The sequence below is a fragment of the Pongo pygmaeus genome, chromosome 19 (assembly GCF_028885625.2).
Source record: "Pongo pygmaeus isolate AG05252 chromosome 19, NHGRI_mPonPyg2-v2.0_pri, whole genome shotgun sequence".
In the NCBI taxonomy this organism is placed as follows: domain Eukaryota; kingdom Metazoa; phylum Chordata; class Mammalia; order Primates; family Hominidae; genus Pongo; species Pongo pygmaeus.
In genome coordinates this window covers 46,071,084-46,091,103 of record NC_072392.2, presented here as the reverse complement: position 1 = coordinate 46,091,103, position 20,020 = coordinate 46,071,084, and the positions used below count along the sequence as shown (strand labels likewise).

Here is a 20,020-nt window from a genome sequence, read left to right as displayed (position 1 = left end):
AATATGATTTTACTGTTTGAATTGCCACAGCATTCCAAATGCAATTCCAAATTGCCATATTCTCTCTAAATACTGTAGGATCTTCTATATAATAAGTCACAAGGTAAAGAAGAATTTTTGCACTGCAGTCTAGAAAAGCCTGCAAAGCCTTTTCTTGCTCTGGGACCCACTTTGGAAGCTGACGGCTCATTTAATGCATAAGAGCAACACACACAAATGTGCTCAGTTAATTCATAAAAGCAGCACATGCAAATGTGGCAACAATTGTTTTTAAAATGTAAAAAAGATCCAATAAGCATTGTGCCTCTTTTATAGTGGTAGGTGGCACATGGTACAACAATTTACCCTATACCTGGAACTACTGGACTGCTAAAATTTCTTTTCTCTTTTTTTTTCTTTTTTTGAGATGGAGTTTTTTTGCCAGGCTGGAGTGCAGTGGTGTGATCTCAGCTCACTGCAACCTCCACCTCCCGGGTTCAAGCAATTCTCCTGCCTCAGCCTCCCGAGTAGCTGGGACTACAGGCGCATGCCACCATGCCTGGCTAATTTTTGTATTTTTAGTAGAGACAGGGTTTCACTATGTTGGCCAGGGTAGTCTCGGTCTCTTGACCTCGTGATCCGCCCACCTCAGCCTCCTAAAGCAAAAATTTTAACAAGGTCATAAACCCTGTATTTTTATGGGGCTTATCTCCCATCCTCTGACACACATTAGCTGTCTTACCAAGGCACCTAATGCTACTTTACCAAGGCATCTAATGCTGCTTTCAGCTCATCAAGTCCAATCATCATGATGGATATCATGGACCTGTGCTGTGATGTCAATACAATCAAGGTCTGTGTATACTAGATTACAATAGAGAAAAGAAGAACTGCCTTAGCCCTAAGAGAATGCAGTGAAAAGTATTGCTATTCTTGACAGGTGAAATCAAATTTCTTTTGGTCCTTGTAAACTTCTCTAGAGAAAACAGCATTTGCCAGACCAATAGTTGTTGTGAATGAGAGAGCTACGTCAATTTGGTTCCATAAAGATTCCACACCTGGAATAGCCATGTAAATAGAGCCACAGTAATCTACATTCTTCAAGATGTAGGCTGGGCGCAGCAGCTCATGCCTGTAATCCCAGCACTTTGAGGTGCTGGGGTAGGCGGATCACCTGAGGTCAGGAGTTTGAGAGCAGCCTGGCCAACACGGTGAAACCCCATCTCTACTAAAATATAAAAATTAGCCAGGCATGGTGGCATGCATCCCAACTACTTGGGAGGGTAGGGTAGGAGAATCGCTCGAACCCAGGAGGTGGATGTTGCAGTGAGCTGAGATCATGCCACTGTACTCCAGCCTGGGCGACAGGGTGAGACTCTGTCTCACAAAAGAAAAAAAAAAAAGATGTATACTCCACCTTCTACATAGACAAAACAGGAAAATTAGATAAGAATGTGATAGGATTACTTCCCCCGAATCCTTTATATATTTTCATATCTATCTCTGTGGAGTTTTTTTTTGTTGTTGTTATATGCTTATGTATTTGGTTTTTTTTTTTAACATTCTGGCAGACAGGGAAAGTTCAGGAGTTTCTGTTACCATAATACCAGGTCCTTCCTACCATAATAGTCCTCAGTTCCCAATATGGAGAACAAATGTGAAGATTCTGCTAGTTGCTGTGTGTCTATTCCAATTAAACATCCAAGAACCAGAAATAACCATAGGTAAGTCCACAGATTAATTGGGCCTATGACATAACCTTTGACCAAAATAGCATTTATTATCTAACATCTATACATCCTAACTTTACCCAATGGTCCACGGGAGTGTTTTGGGATCCAAGGAATTGATGTTAACTTAGAATCAATATCTGGTAATCCCTGAGTCTGTGATATTTCCTTTGCCAATGCATATTCACCCTAATAAATGGCTACAGGCCCTTTGAGTAAAGCCTAGAGTAAAATCTACAATATATACTTGAGGAAGTCTTGTCGAATTCTTCCCCAAGAGACCCAGCCTTCCCTTCAACCAAAGAGTTCTGGGTATACCAACTGACTTAAGTCTGGCATCTGGGTGAGAGGCTGAGATTCTCCACTGTGGTATCTCAACTCATGTTTCTGGACCTATAGTTAGTGCTTTTCTGTAAGTAGATCCAGTAATAATTTAGCAGGTATTATATCCATTTAATTCCTAAGGAAACTGTAATCACCAAGAAAACATTTAGATGGCCACTTTAACTCCCACTGTTCATTATGGTAATTCCAAGTATATATTCAGGAACTAACCACAGTGTGAGTCCTAGACAAACTGGATCTGTTAAAATATGGCCTTGGATATTTGAGATTGGATCAAAATACCATTATTAATTATACTTATGAGCACTAACTTTGACTAGTGGGCCTTGTCTCTGGTAGTTAAATGTCATATATCTTTTTGTCACTCTAGAAGCCAATCATTTCCCTTGAAATTAGAGAGTTTACTTCAATGACAGTATCTCTCACCATCATCTCCAGGACAGCAACCATAGAACTTTTTAGTGATATTGGTGCTCCCCTCGTTAATTTCTTTAGTTATTTCTCAAGGGAATGTCATTTGGGCTGTCCTGGGTGATACGGTAGAAGTGCACATATAGAGGCTACATATGAAAAATCAATTTCAGAAATCTTGAAAGCCTTTAGATTTCTTACTGTATAGTAAGCCAAGAAGATTCTGGCATCTCAACCTCATTGAATGCAGGCTATCTTTGAGTTAAGGTTTTATTTAATCTACCAAGAAAATTGTTAAGACTATTCCCAGATGTCAAAAATGTTACTGCTAAGTATATACTGCAAAGTATAGCAATATTGATAAATTTGAGGCAATCCAAAGTTATATCTATCCTTCTTAGTCTGAAAGTACTATAATCAATTCCCACACATATTCCCCAGCTTTCTGCTGCTAGAAATTAGCAAAAACTTACTGATTTCTTGGAGTACCAACACTCATCTCTCAAGACAGACTTTGAACTAGTATTCCTGGAGCAATACCGAGATCAGACTCCAATTTTGGATTTAAAGGCAATGAATGTTGTACAGGTGGATCTTGAAGAAAATAGACACCTCCTTGCAAGCTAAATGCCCCAAGAGAAGTTATTAAAGGATCTCTAAGGAAAGAAAAGCTAATATTCTCAGACAGGAGAGAAGGGATTGCTTCTCCTGCCAAGGAAAGCTTGGGAAGATTTGTGGCTCAAGTCTCAGATTCCTCTGAGTCCACCCAAATGTAACTATCCCAAATTTCAGGGTCTCGTCTATTTTCCAATGTGCTAACTTTTATGTAAAAGACTTGGCAAGTCTGTGAATTCAACTTACATCTTGATTCTGTCACATTATATTTGGGGGCTGATTTTTCATCCATATCTGCCCTGAAGCTACAAGAAATAGAGATTTCTATATAATGGTCAGGTTTTCTGACTGCAATTTGAGCTGAAAGTCTAAAGTCCTGAGCTTGTCTTTTACTTTCTGTAACCTCTCTAATACTGTGAGATGAAGCCCACCCACTGATAACCCCAGGGTTCATCACTATTGTAATTATGTCCAAATGCAGCAAAAGCTTTTTCCTTTAATAGGCACTTCATCGCAAGCAACCATAAGTGATTATTTTAAAGAAAATTTTCATTAAGGAGTAACAAATATGCAATGAGGTATGCAAACCTTAAGTGTTTAGCTCACTGAATGTTTGCCACTCAAAGACACAGCACATTTTCGTCACTGCCAGAAGGCTCCCTTACTATTTCTTAGTCAATAATTCCTCCAAAGGTGGTGATTATTCTGATATTTATCATTAGAGATTAGTTTGTTCATTTTTGTTTTTGTTTTCTTTGAGACAAGGTTTCACTCTGTTGCCCAGGCTAGAGTGCAGTGGCATGATCATAGCTCACTGTAACCTCTAACTTCTGGGCTCAAGCTATCCTCCTGCCTCAGCCTCCTGAATAGCTGGGACTACAGGTACCATGCCACTACACTCAGCTAACTTTTATTTTTTATTTATTTATTTATTTTTAATTTTATTTATTTATTTATTTATTTTTGTAGAGACCAGGTCTCACTATGTTGCCCAGGCAGGTCTTGAACTCCTAGACTCAAGTGATCTTCTTGCCTCAGACTCCTGAGTAGATAGGACTACAGGTATGCACCACGATACCCAGGTAATTTTTGTTTATTTTTTGTAGAGAGGGGGTCTCACTATATTGCCCTCACAAGTGTGAGCCACTGTGCCCAGTCCATTCTTGTCTTTTTAAATCAACTTTAGTGAAGTATAGATTCAATAAAACGTACCAATTTTAAGTGTATAGTTCAATGAGTTTTGACAATGTATACACTCATGTAACTACCACCACAGTGAAGCTGTAGAACATTTTCATCATCCCCAGAAGCTCCTTTATGTCTCTTTTTTTTTTTTTTTTTTTTTTGGGAGACAGAGTCTAGCTCTGTCGCCCAGGCTGGAGTGTAGTGGCACGATCTTGGTTCACTGCAACCTCCACCTCCCGGGTTCAATCGATTTTCCTGCCTCAGCTTCCTGAGTAACTGGGACTACAGGCACATGCCACCACACCTGGCTAATTTTTTGTATTTTTAGTAGAGAAGGGTGTTTGCCATGTTGCCCAGACTGGTCTTGAACTCCTGAGCTCAGGCAATCCACCTGCCTCGGCCTCCCAAAGTGCTAGGATTACAGGTGTGAACCACCGTGTCTGGCCACTTATGTCCCTTCTTAATCAGTCCCATCACTCATGGTCCCAGGAAACCACTGATCTGCTTTCTATTGTTATAAATTACTTTTCCTTTTTCTATAATTTCATATAAATAAAATAATGGTGCATTCTTTGGTTCTGGCTTCTTTCCCTTAGCATAATATTTTTGAGATTCATCAGTGTTATTGTATCACTGGTTCATTCTCTTTTATCACTGAGTAGTATTCCATTGTGTGAATATACTACAATTTGTTTATCGTCCACAAGTTGATGGACATTTGGATTGTCTCCAGCTTAAAGCTATTATGAATGAGGCTGCTAAGAACAGTCATGTATAAGTCTTTTAGTTTTAATTATATGTTTTAATTTCTTTCATTTCATTTCTCTTAGGTATATAATCTAGGAGAGAAATTGCTGATTGATCGGTCATATGGTAAGTGTATATTTAACTCTTTAAGAAATTGTCAAACTGTTTTTGAAGTGGTTGTATCATTCCTACCAGCAATCTAAGAGAATTTAAGTTTTTCCACATCTTTCCCAACACTTGGTATTGTCAGTGTTTTTTTCTTTTTAATTATAATGAATATCAGATTTTTTTTTCTTGTGAGACAGAGTCTTGCTTTGTTGCCCAGGCTGGACTTCAGTGGTGTGATCTCGGCTCATTGCAACCTCCACCTTCTGGGTTCAAGCGATTCTCGTGCCTCAGCCACCCAGTAGCTGAGATTACAGGTATGGCCGCTGCGCTCAGCTAATTTTTGTATTTTTAGTAGAGACAGGGTTTTGCCATGTTGGCCAAACTGTTCTTGAACTCCCAGCCTGAACTGATCTGCCTACCTTGGCCTCCCAAAGTGCTGAGATTACAGGCGTGAGCCACTGTACTCTGCCAGTCTTTTTAATTTTATTCATTCCAGTAGGTTTAATTTTTATCTCACTGTGGCTTCAGTTTGCATGAAAAATTGATGATTATTTATCTGATAAATAATTGATCAGATTAATTATAATCTGATGAATAATTGAACATATTTCCATGTGCTTACTGCATATACCTATATTTTCTTTTCTCGTATGCCCATGATTTTTTAAATTGGGTTATTTTATAAAGTTGTAGGAGTCTTTATATGGTCCGAATGCAAGTCTTTTGTCATTAAATATATCACAAATATTTTCTCCCAGTCTATAGCTGTCATTTCATTTCTTTTACTAGTATCTTTCAAAGAGCAGAATTTTTTATTTTGGTGATGTCTATTTTTTGTCAACATTGTTTTGGCTGTTGTGAGTCCTTTGAAATGCCACACGAATTTCAGAATAGTTTGTCAATTTCTGTAAATAAGTTCACTGGGATTTGGATTGGAATTGTGTTGGATTTGTAGGTCAATTTGGGGACTAACAATACTGAATTTTTTGATTCATTAATATAGTCTTTGACAGAAACAATAAAGGATCTTTCTTATTATTTAGGTCTTTCATTTCTTAGCAAATTTCATAGTTTTCAGCCTGTAGATATCTGCAAATACTTTGTTAAATTTATTTCTAAGTATTTCACGTGTGTGATGTTATCATAAATGGCATTTACAAATTTCATCTTCCAATATTTCTTTGCTAGTATGTAGAAATACAATTGACTTCCATGTATTGATTTTTATATCCTGAAGCCTTGCTAAATTTATGTATTTGTTTTAGTGAATTCAACTATTTTCTTGAGATTCCTTAGGACTTTCTACACAGAAGATCATGTAGTCTGTGAATAGGAGAGTTTTCTTTCTTTTTTTTTTCTTGCTTTATTTAATTGGCTAGTACCTCCAGTACAATGTAAAATAAAACTGGTGACAGTGGATATTCTTGCCTTGTCCTTGTTATAAGGAGGGAATCACTAAATTTTTACCATTGTAAGTATAGCTGTAAGTTGTTCATAGATGTGCTTTATTGGGTTGAAGAAATTTTAGTGTGTTGAGAGGTTTTTAAAAAATTTTTGTATCATAAATGAGTGCTGAATTTTGTCACAGCTATATAGTTTTGTTTTTTGGTCTCTTTATGTGATGAATTGTTTTGATAGAATTTTTTTTTTCTAAGAGATGGGGGTGGTGTTGCTATGTTGCCCAGGCTGGATTCGAACTCCTGGACTCAAGCACTCCTCTTACCTCAATCTCCTCATTAGCTGGGATTATAGGCACGTGCCACCATGATCACCTCTGATTTTTGAATGTTAAACCACCCTTGTATCCGTGGATTAAGCTCTATTTGATCCTTATATATCATCTTTTTAATGTACTGCTTAACCAGTTTGTTAAAATTAACTTAAAAATTTTTGGGTCTATGTTCATGAGGACTGTTAGTGTATGGTTTTCTTTTATTGAAATATCTTTGTCTGGATTTAATATCAAAATAATGCTGGCCCCATAAAATGAGTTGGGAAGTGTTCCTTCCTCTTCTCTTTCTCAAAGAGTTTATGTAGATTTGAAATTATCCCTTCCTTAAATGTTTGGTAGAATTTATTAGTAATGCTGTCTGGGCCAGGAGTTTTGTTTGTGGAATGCTTTTTTAGTGGTATTAATTATACTTCTTTATACATATAAGGATATCTAGTTTTCCTATTTTCTTTTGAGTTAGATTTGGTAATTTGTGTCTTTTAAGGAATTTATCCATTTAATGTAATTTACAAATTCATTGGCATAAAGTTGTTCATAATGTTTCCTATCATCCTTTTAATGTCTGCAGGGTCTGTAATGATGTTCCCTCTTTCTTTCCTGATATCAGGACAGGCATTCCTTAGAGATACCACAGGTCCAGTTCCAGACAACGGCAATAAAATGAATATTGCAATAAAGCGAGTCACACAAACTCGCTTTGGTTTGTTAGTGCATATAAAAGTTATGTTTATGGCTGGATGTGGTGGCTCACACCTGTAATCCCAGCACTTTGGGAGGCTGAGGCACTTGGGTCACTTGAGGTCAGGAGTTTGATACCAGCCTGGCCAATACGGCAAAACCCTGTCTCTATTAAAAATACAAAAATCAGCTGGGCATGGTGGTGCACACCTGTAATCCCAGCTACTCCAGAGGCAAAGGCTGGAGAATCACTTGAACTTAGGCAGCAGAGGTTGCAGTGAGCCAAGACTGCGCCACTGCACTCCAGCCTGGGAGACAGAGCGAGACTCCATCTCAAAAAAAAAAAAAAAGTTATGTTTATACTATACTGTAGTCTATTAAGTGTGCAATAGCTTAAACTGTAGTCTCTTAAGTGTACCATAGATTAATTGCCTAAAAAAAGTACACACCTTAATTTAAAAACACTTTATTGCTAAAAAATGCTAATGATCATCTGTGCCTTCAGCAAGTCACAGTTGTTTTGCTGGTGGAGGGTTGTACCTTAATGTTGTTGGCTACTGACTGATCAGGGTTGTGGTTGCTGAAGGTGGGTGTGTGCTGTGGCAATTTCTTAAAATAAGACAACAATGAAGTTTGCTGCATCTATTGACTCTTCCTTTAACGAATGATTTCTCTGTAGCATGTGATGCTGTTTGATAGCATTTTATCTACAATAGAACTTCTTTCAAAATTGGAGTCAATTCTTTCAAACCCTACTTGCTGCTTTATCAACTAAGCGTATGTAATAATTTAAATCTTTTGTTGTCATTTCAGCAATGCTAATGTCTTCACCAGGGGTAGATTCCATATCAAGAAACTATTTTCTTTGCTTATCCATTAGAAAAAATTTGTCATGCATTCAAATTTTATCATGAGATTACAGCAATTCAGTCACATCTGCAGGCTCCATTTATAATTCTAGTTTTCTTGCTATTTCCACTATATCTGCAGCTATTTTGTCTACTGAAGTCTTAAAGCTCTCAAAGTCATCCATGAGGGTTGAAATCTCCCAAACTCCTGTTAATGTTGATATTTTGACCTCCTCCCATGAATCACAAATGTTCTTAATGGCATCTAGAATGGTGAATTATTTCCTTCCTTCCTTCCTTTCTTTCAATCTTTCAGTAAGGCAATCTTTACTTTCTGCAGAAAGGGTGCTCAATCACAGATGGAACAATGGCAAGAGCACACCTGAACAAAGGAAAAGCAGACATATTTATCCCTTACGCATTTGGGTCGTCCTTACTGTTGGGTCCTGCATCCATTGGCTGGAGCAGGACCTCACACTCTTAAACTGATACTCGATTTGCTAATAGCCTAAAACTTCCCTAAATAGGTAAGTGCAGGAAAGAACAAAGAATGAGAGGAAGTTGCTTACGAAAGGTTTAAGGAAGCAAAAACATTTCCAAATAAGGAAGGTGCATAAGCTATGAGCTAAGACTTGCCTGGGCCTGTCCAGACATGCCTGAGTAAGCCAAAGCAACTAACTGGGCTAAACTGTAAGAACTAATAGTTGATAGGAGGCTTTAGAGTAAGGAGCTATTATTCCTAGTGTCTATTATTTTATTTTTAAACCAAGACAAGCTTTGAAGGGGAACTTTTCTACTTTCTACAATTTCCTTCTCTTTCACTTTATAGTTTCCTCTTCAAACTCACTTAACATGTATTGGCTTAGTTGTTTGGATTAACTTCTGGATGTATGGTACAACATAGCACCTAAGGAGTATACTTACTATAGTTGTTAAAGAGGTAAGAATTGAGGCTACTTTTTCCTCTTTTTCTGGTTGATGAAATGCCAGGGTAAAAGGGGTAGCCAACTGAACTGGAGCATAAGTACTGCTCTAATTATTTGGCAAAGTGTCTAGTAAAGGTTCTCCATAATACCACCATACAACTGCTCAGGGATGGATAAGGGCGGACTGATAGGTCAGCTCTTGGAGGTGCCTGACTTCACTGCATCCTGTTAAGTCTCCAAGGAACGCCAAATTTTTCCCCTTGTCATTGGAGACACGAGGTAAAATTGGTTTTGGAAGATGAAGTCTGGATGGCCCTTGGGGGCTGACCCGCAGGATGTTGAACTTCAGGAAATAGCAGAGAAAGAGCTTGGCACAATTCGTTATTCCAGGCGGTGGAATCTTGAGAAAGAGCTACCATGCACTCCATGTCTACTTGATTTGAGGACCATCCTAGCAGAAAGGGGACAACCTGGGCCTCTGGCCTACTGTGCACACAAGCATAACAGTCACTTTTGCTTAAAGTGCAAATGGAATATTTAATCCATTCTAACCAAGCATTTACATCTTTATTCCCTGTTTCAGTGGCACTGGTTTGCCTTAGGTCTCCTATTTCTACTACTGAGACTTTGCTTTTGTCATTTGGCACGAGGCAAGGTGTAGTTTGATTTCATAGGTTTGGGAAAAGGGCAGTTGCAGGAGGTGAAGAAGGGAGAACAAAGCACATCTTAAAGAAGGATCCTTTACAGTGACCTCTGATCCTAAACCATAGAAACGCTAAAGTGGGGTTAGAGTTGCTAGTGGTAGGAATAGTAATGGATATAAGCACTGGGTTACACTGGTGGGATTGACAATTGGTGGGGGAGGCAATCCTTTCAGTAAGGTGGAGGTATGGCTTTAAGTCGGCACATCCCTCCTCGGAGGTCCAGCCTTGATCCAGGTGACATCTACCCACTGAGCATATAAATTCCAACTTGGGGTGTCCTGGTACCTCCACCACAAGCAAGATGCAGGGGTGGCAGTGGTCTCCCTGGAGTGGCAGAGGTATTTTTCTGAAGTAGAGAGTTGTCTCTGGCTTTGCAAACCTCCACAAGGTATAACAAGGCAAGCATCAAATGTTATAACCTGTGGTGAATCTGATTTGGTTACACTGATGACAAGATGAGGGATAGTTAGAGGGAAGGAAAGGAAAGGAAAAGATGTAAAGACGAAGCTTTTCTTAGCTTTAATTTGGTAGGACTTGATCCAGGAACAATGGCTCATGATTCTGATGATAATGGCACTTGCTTGACTCAGGTGTGATGTGTCCATCCCCTTTCCACTGTACTAACAGCAGTCTCGGTGGTTAGCAGCACAAGGTAGGGTCCTTCCCAGGCTGGCTTGAGTTTCCCTTCTTTCCACCCTTTGATCAGGATGTGGTTCTCAGGCTGGTGTTGGTTTACCGGAAATTCTAAGGGTAGTAGCTGTGCTAAAAGACGGCTCCTGTGGCTTCTCCTTGTTTGGTCTGTGCACAGACTCGTCACCGCAGTATGTGAGGATCCTTTACCCCAGGTTGCTGGCCGGTTTCTTTCTGCATTGCTGAGAGTTTGGGTTTATTCGTCACACCAGGTGGGTCTCGGTCCCTTACCCCTGAGGCCACCACAAGAGGCGGTGGGGCGCCTCCTCATGAGAAAGGACCAGAGACCAACACCAGAGGAGAATGTATCCCCATATGGGCCACCAAAATTGTTAGAAATACCAAAATTGTTAGAAATAGATAATCGGTGCCACGAAGAAAAGTCAGCACGATACAAAAGATCTCTCAGCAAGGCAATCTTTACTTTCTGCAGAAAGGGTGCTCAATCACAGATGGAACAGTGGCGAGAGCACCTAGAATGGTGAATTATTTATAAAAGATTTTCAATTTGCTTTGCCCAGATCCATCAAAGGAATCACTATCTATGGAAGCTATAGCCCTATGAAATGTATTTCTTAAGTAACAAGACTTGAATGTCAAAATGACTGACTCCTTGATCCATAGGCTGCAGAATGGATATTGTGTTATTAGGAGTGAAAACAACATTCATCTCCTTGTACATCTCCATCAGAGTTCTTGGTTAACCAGGTGCATCTCAATGAACAGTAATATTTTGAAAGGAATCTTTTTTTCTGAGCAGTAGGTCTCCACAGTGTGATTAAAATACTCAGTAAACCATGCCACAAACATATCTACTGTTATCTAGGCTTTGCTGTTTCCTTTATAGAGCACAGGCAGAGTAGATTTGGCATAATTCTTAAGGGCTAGGATTTTTGGAATGGTCAATGAGCACTGGTTTCAGCTGAAAGTCACCAGCTGCACTAGCCTCTAAGAAGAGAGTCTGCTAGGCCTTTGAAGCTTTGAAGCCAGGCATTGACTTCTCTCAGAAATAAGGCTGTTTGCTTTCTTATCACTTGTGTCTTTGTGGGAGTAGTGCTTTTAATTTCCTTCAAGAACTTTTCCTTGCATTCACAACTTGGCTAACTGGAGCAAGGGGCCTAGCTTTCAGCCACCTCTTGGCTTTCAACATGCCTTCCTTACTAAAATTAATCATTTCTAGCTTTTGATTTAAAGTGAGAGATATGTGACTCTTCCTTTCACTTGCACACAATAACCCTTTCTAGGGTTACTAATTGGCCTAATTTTAATATTGTTGTATCTCAGGAAATAGGGAGGCTTAAAGCATTCCCCTATATAGTATTTCATTAACTTCTCTCTTTTTCTTCATTTATAAACAATGCATCAAGAATTTTCTTTATATCTGTATTTTTTAATTTACTAATACTTTTATTTCTATGGAATAAAAATTTCAGGAATGGCTTGCCTGGCTGAAGCACATATGTATTTTTTATTTAAGTAGATATATCCAGAATGCTTTGCAAAGATACAACTATTAAATTTTCACCAGGAATGTTTGAGAAATGTTTTTCTTCTATTCATATCAGTGATAGGTATCATCATTAAAAACTATTTTTAGTCACCTATTGAGTATATAGTGATTCCATGAATTGTGTGTTCATATCTTTTGCCCATATTTTGGGGGGTGGGGGTGCTTATATAGAGTCCTGCCATCAGAGAAAGGAGAGTCTAGCTCAGTGCCAGCCACAGTACTTGTTGACTGTGACTGTGGTGTATGTACTTCATCTCATTGAGTCATTTGGAAGTTTTATTTTGGTATTTGGTATTTATGTCCATAGTTCTCCTTGTCCTAACCCAGGTGTCTTCTTGGGGTACTGCCAGAACTTTCATAGTCATCATCTCTGCACACCCACTGTCCTTTACACACAGGTATTTAGGAATACTCATCATCTTTCCTCTGGCCACAGGAGTGAAAGGGAGTATCTTCAGGCCCATCTACCTACACCCTACCTTCTATAGCTGCTACTCTTTCTCTTTAGTGCCATGTTGGATTTAGCACTTCTCTATGAAGCTTGTAGTCTCTGAGCTACACCTAGAAAATGAAGTGTAAGTGCCTGCTGTTCTTAAATTTCCTCTCAACCTACCTGGAATTTCCAGGGGTGTCAATAATGTTGCCCTCAATCTCCAACCATGATTGGAGCTCAGGAATGGGAGATCAGGTGCTAACTCTGACTTAGGGATCCAGACAACCTCTAAACTCTAGTCACACGCACTCCAACCTCCTTCTCTCATCAGCTGGTCACAATTTCCCATTGATAGAATAACTGCTTTGATGCCATATTTTGCATTCTTCTTTACTTTATGATTCTCCATTATTTCTTAAGAGCCCAGCATTTTCCATTTAAAGTCTGGGCTTTTAGAACTTTTGTCTCAGCTGCTGGTTAAAAAGATACATTCGAGGCTGGATGTGGTGGCTCACGCCTGTAATCCCAGGGCTTTGGGAGGCCAAGGTGGGAAGATCTCTTGAGCTGGGAGATCAAGAACAGCCTGGGCAACATAGTGAGACTCTGTTTCTAAAAAATTTAAAAATTAGCCAGGCATGGTGGTACATGCCTGTAGTCTTAGCTATTTGGGAGGCTGAGGTTGGGGAATTACTTGAACCCAGAAGGTAGAGGCTGTAGTGAGCTATGATCATGCCACTGCATTCTAGCCTGGGTGATAGAGTGAGGCTCCCTCTCTCACAGGCGCAATCTCCCTCTCTCTCTCTCTCTATATATATATATTATATTATATATATAATTATATATACATAATATATGTATGTTATATGTTATATATACATAATATATGTATGTTATATGTTATATATACATAATATATGTATGTGTTATATATACATAATATATGTGTTATATGTTATATATACATAATATATGTGTTATATGTTATATATACATAATATATGTGTTATATGTTATATATACATAATATATGTGTTATATGTTATATATACATAATATATGTGTGTTATATGTTATATATACATAATATATGTGTGTTATATGTTATATATACATAATATATGTGTGTTATATGTTATATATACATAATATATGTATGTTATATGTTATATATACATAATATATGTTATATGTTATATATACATAATATATGTTATATGTTATATATACATAATATATGTTATATGTTATATATACATAATATATGTTATATGTTATATATACATAATGTATGTTATATGTTATATATACATAATGTATGTATGTTATATGTTATATATACATAATATATGTATGTTATATGTTATATATACATAATATATGTATGTTATATGTTATATATACATAATATATGTATGTTATATGTTATATATACATAATATATGTATGTTATATGTTATATATACATAATATGTATGTTATATGTTATATATACATAATATGTATGTTATATGTTATATATACATAATGTATGTATGTTATATGTTATATATACATAATGTATGTATGTTATATGTTATATATACATAATGTATGTATGTTATATGTTATATATCATAATGTATGTTATATGTTATATATCATAATGTATGTTATATGTTATATATCATAATGTATGTATGTTATATGTTATATATCATAATGTATGTATGTTATATGTTATATATCATAATGTATGTATGTTATATGTTATATATACATAATGTATGTATGTTATATGTTATATATACATAATGTATGTATGTTATATGTTATATATACATAATGTATGTATGTTATATGTTATATATACATAATGTATGTATGTTATATGTTATATATACATAATGTATGTATGTTATATGTTATATATACATAATGTATGTATGTTATATGTTATATATACATAATGTATGTATGTTATATGTTATATATACATAATGTATGTATGTTATATGTTATATATACATAATGTATGTATGTTATATGTTATATATACATAATGTATGTATGTTATATGTTATATATACATAATGTATGTATGTTATATGCTATATATACATAATGTATGTATGTTATATGTTATATATACATAATGTATGTATGTTATATGTTATATATACATAATATATGTATGTTATATGTTATATATACATAATATATGTATGTTATATGTTATATATACATAATATATGTATGTTATATAGTATACATATATAATATATTATAATATATATTTATACATACATATATAATATATGTACATATATAATATAATATATATTATATAGAGTGCCTCATATATATTATATATTAAATATATATAAATATATAGTTATATATATGCATGTGTGTGTATAAGACATATACATAGTCATTATGTTATGCATTTTGGGGCTTTGTTCCCAGATATATATTCCATTCAGAAACTCATCTAACTTCTTTTTTTGAGACTCTCTTTCCTCTGAAGGGGTTAAAATATGCTATTCTGGCATATTGACTAAGTTAAAGACACTTGAAAAGCAACAGATATGAGAAGATCACTTGACCTTCGTGCTGTTTCTTCAAAGCAGAAGATGAAATTCCTCTGTGAAAGTAACTTTCCCTATACTATAAGGAAAGGCATAATTGTTATCTTCAAGGAGAAGTTGAGACCAACAGAATACTGTACAGACCTTGTTAGAATAACTCTTATCTTTTAAGACTCCCCACATAATTTAATCACATTTTCACGGTTTACTGTTCTTTGTCCAATCCAGTACATAAGTAACTGACTCTAACTGCTTCTTTGGGTCTTCATTTCCTTAAGAGGACTCCTGGGCCATATAAAACTTGTAACTAAATTTGTATGGTTTTCTCCTGTTATTCTATCTTAGGTCAGTTTAATGCTCAGACCCAGCAGGGATCCTACAAGGATGGAAGTGTAGTTTTTCTGCCCCTGCACTTTCAATATCAGCATATAACTACTGCTTGAATGATGGGAAGAAAAGCAAAGAATGAAAGGAAACCTCAATTAATTGCTCTAAATATTATCCCACTATGTTTGTTACAGCACACAAATTGGTGTTAAATTGGCCAACAGAGAATAGTTGTCCTTCAGGCATTTTACCAGGGAGTAAAACTTTGACACCTGTCACCCAATATTTATTACAAGCTCTGTTAAAAGAAGCAATATTCAATAAGGATTGACTGAAAGACACATAGACATTTCAGATTTTATAAAATATATTCCTGACTTCATTCAAATTAGCAGGAATCTGAGAACCTAGATTGCAATATATTGGTTCTTTTAAGAATTGCTTTTTCTGAATTGCAGTCCAGTGTGGCATTGTTTGCCTACATTTGAGGTAACTATAAGAAACTGCCCTAAAAAAATCATTATTTAATTTATTACAAGCCCATCATGAAAGATTTTCACTTCAGCACATAAGGGCCCCTTTAATAAAGAGAAGCTCCTAACTATAATTTGAACTCCAAATTTCCGGGCTTCTTAGCACTTGTTTGTAATTATCTTATAAACATTGTTAATAGTGTGTTTGGTCATGTTTCCCTTTTCACATTCACTGCTAGGAAGCTTAGATCCAAACTTGTAAACAACCCACAACGACTATTTAGGTCATTATGTTATGCATTTTGGGGCTTTGTTCCCAGCTTCATTTACTATCCCCTCTCTTATTTTTTTCTTCTTTCATCCTACTTTTAGTTTACATTTTGTTGTTGCATCTTATCTGTTCTTGTGAGCTTACTTAAATTCTTTCTGGACATGGAGATATAAACAAATAAATATAAGGTTCATAAACAAATATATTTCAGTAAAGTTTGTATCTATTTTGTAGAGATGGGGTTTCACCATGTTGTCCAGGCTGATCTCAAACTCCTGGGCTCAAGCAATCCACCAGCCTCAGCCTCCTAAAGTGTTGGGATTACAGGCGTGAGCCACAGTGTCTGGCCAAGAAGCAATTATTTAAATGTCTTAACCCACCTTCCCGTGGTCACAATGTAGGAAGAGTTCAGCGAACATCTGCCTCCGCATGTCAGCTTTTATGACCTCCCGGAATTCATCTGCAGAGTGGCAAAGGTGCTTAAGTAGTTCCTCAAACATTTCACTCTTCAAGTCTTTAATATGTGAAGAGATGTACTACAGGGAAAAAAAAAAAAGAGGATAAACGATTGACTTAAAACCATGCTCTACTTGGATTTTCCCCAGGATTCAGCCAACGTGCATGAAATACATTGGCTGTAAAATGTTTCCATATGATTTGCTTATCACTTAGATGAAGCATTTTCATGTTAGCTGCTGTAAAAGCTGTGATGCAGAGAGAGGTAACTAATGCAGTCCCCAATACCACACATCAATGGGACTAGATATTTTTGGAGCAATTTCCCTCTATATCACATCAACATTATATAGGGCAGACTTTCCTCATGGTATGAAATAGCAGTAGTTGCCTGTAAAATGCTACCTGCAAATTAAAAGTTCTAAAAATTGAATGCAGTTTTTCTATGGTATATGGTATATAAAAGCACGTGTATTGCAAGACTGGCTGCATTTAAGTACTGGAGTGTAAGCGACAAGGATCATGGGTGGCTTTTTGTTTTTTGATATTGCAATAAGATATCCTTTGTCTACGATCTTCTTTTAAAGTATAGGGACTGAAAACATCTATACTCTTCGGCCATTTCTCTTGATCCCTGTTGAGTAGATTCTCAGAAGTGGAATTTCTAGCTTAGAGGATTAATGCACCTGAATATTTTGTAGGTTTGACATGGGGCTTGCCCCCTTTTGCACTCCTATCACTAATGCATGAGTGATTATTTCTTCTCAGCCTCACCATCAGTGTGTATTGGCATCTGGGTTTTTGCCAATTTGATAGGTCAGGAACGAATTACATTCTTGGTCTACACTTTACTATAAGAGATAGAAGGCATCCTGTGATAGAGAGAAGTGATCAAGCACTGCAAGAATTTCTGAGCGCACTCCTTTGAAAGTGTGAGCTCGGCCGGGCGCGGTGGCTCACGCCTGTAATCCCAGCACTTTGGGAGGCCGAGGCAGGTGGATCACAAGGTCAGGAGATCGAGACCATCCTGGCTAACACAGTGAAACCCCATCTCTACTAAAAATACAAAAAATTAGCCAGGTGCGGTGGCAGGTGCCTGTAGTCCCAGCCACTTGGGAGGCTGGGGCAGGAGAATGGCGTGAACCTGGGAGGCGGAGCTTGCAGTGAGCCGAGATGGCACCACTGCACTCCAGCCTGGGCCAGAGTGCGAGACTCCGTCTCAAAAAAAGAAAGTGTGAGCTCAGCTCACGGCTGATGATTTCCTCCCCTGCCTCATGCACAGAGGTAGCCAAAGTTATACTGCATGACCCCACTTCCATAGCCATAAATGATTGAACCAGGGGGAACACTTAAGGCCATTCAGACTCTCTCCACTAGGAATTGGGGATTAGAACTGAGTAACAGCCAGTTAATCTGAGTGGGCATGAATTTGTGAATGTGTAGTCGAGGCAAAACTTTACCTCTACTCTCTTAGGGTCTTCGGCTGGGCCTAAGAATTAAATTGACATAAGATAGGTTAGCAGGAGAAAGGCATAAAGATTTAATATAAATTTTATGTGACATAGGAGCTGCCATAAAGAAATAAAGACCCAAAGAAATGGCAAAAACTACATGCTTTTATTAATACATTGGGTTGAACAAAGAGAGGCAATTGTGGAAAAGTAACTAAATTATGTTGGGAAACTAAAAGGAAGATAATAATTATTTTAACAAGGTCTGTTTGTACAGAATTCTCTCAGCTAAGACTCGCAGTTGAATAATGTTTCCTTTCTCCTGATACAGGGAGGACATCTCTCACACGGGAGATTTTAACTTCCTATTTTCCGGAAGGAAAAGAGAGATTAGAATGCCCTTCTTGTATCTATTTTTCAAGTGCCTTTAGCTGAAAGTAATCCTTATGCCAAAGTGGAATGTTTCGGGGTAGCGTATTTTGCCACTCTTCAAATGTAAATTTAAGAGTTTTGGGGTGCCCAGATTCCTCCATGTGAACTGAGACTGCCGGGAAAGCCTGTTGTGAAGAGAAACAGATGAAATGGAAAGCAGAGAGAAACAGTCTTAACACTTTCCAAGTCCTTGTTCTAGTCTCTTCCTGAAGCCCTTGGATTGTGCACATTTCATATTCAGTTGTACAGCTCAGGTTGGTTTCTGGTTCTTGTAATTAGCATATATTTAACATGGTTTGTAAAAATCATGTTCCACTTTAGTAATCTGTTTAAAATGGAACATGTTTTTGGCGTATTTCATTGACATATAATTTTTATTTTTATTTTTTTAGAGACAGGGTCTCACTCTGTTGCCCAAGCTGGAGTGCAATGGTGCAGTGGCACAATCATGGCTCACTGCAGCCTTGATCACAAGACTCAAGTAATCCTCCTACCTCAGCCTCCTGAGTTGCTGGGACTACAGGTGCAAGCCACCACACCTGGCTAATTAAAAAAAAAAAAATGTGTGTGTAGAGATAGGGTCTCACTATGTTGTCCAAACTGGTCTCAAACTCCTGGGCTCAGGTGATCTTCCTGCTTCAGCCTCCCAAAGTACTGAAATTACAGGCATGAGCCACTGTACCCAGCATCATTGTCATTATTCTTGATGGATCAATGCACACAGTTAAGTTCTTAGCTGTTACCATGGGAAGCAGAGTAGTGGAAGTGGTTAAGAACTCACTCTGAAGCCTGTCTGGGCTCAACTCCCTGTTCTCATGTCCCTTTGTGTCCGGAATTGGTGGGTTCTTGGTCCCACTGACTTCAAGAATGAAGCTGCGGACCCTCGCGGTGAGTGTTACAGCTTTTAAGGTGGTGCGTCTGGAGTTTGTTCCTTCTGATGTTCGGATGTGTTCAGAGTTTCTTCCTTCTGGTGTGTTCGTGGTCTCGCTGGCTCAGGAGCGAAGCTGCAGACCTTCGCGGTGAGTGTTACAGCTCTTAAGGCAGGGCGTCTGGAGTTGTTCGTTCCTCCCGGTGGGCTCGTGGTCTCGCCAGCTTCAGGAGTGAAGCTGCAGACCTTCACGGTGAGTGTTACAGCTCATAAAAGCAGCGTGGACCCAAAGAGTGAGCAGTACCAAGATTTATTGCAAAGAGCGAAAGAACAAAGCTTCCACCATGTGGAAAGGGACCGGAGTGGGTTGCCACTGCTGGCTCGGGCAGCCTGCTTTGATTCTCTTATCTGGCCCCACCCACATCCTGCTGATTGGTAGAGCAGAGTGGTCTATTTTGACAGGGCGCTGATTGGTGCGTTTACAATCCCTGAGCCAGACACAAAGGTTCTCCACCTCCCCACCCAATTAGCTAG

The 20,020-nt window shown here is 37.8% G+C and overlaps 1 protein-coding gene across 2 annotated transcripts in view; it reads right to left on the bottom strand.

Moving 5' to 3' along the window:
* Positions 1 to 20,020, bottom strand: part of EFCAB5 (EF-hand calcium binding domain 5) — a 183,751-nt gene that overhangs the window by 71,082 nt on the left and 92,649 nt on the right. For both annotated transcript variants that reach the window (XM_054458178.2, XM_054458180.2), the window contains exon 8: positions 16,660 to 16,815. In XM_054458178.2, coding sequence (XP_054314153.2) covers positions 16,660 to 16,815 — 156 coding nt within the window. The remainder of the gene's footprint in view (positions 1 to 16,659; positions 16,816 to 20,020) is intronic.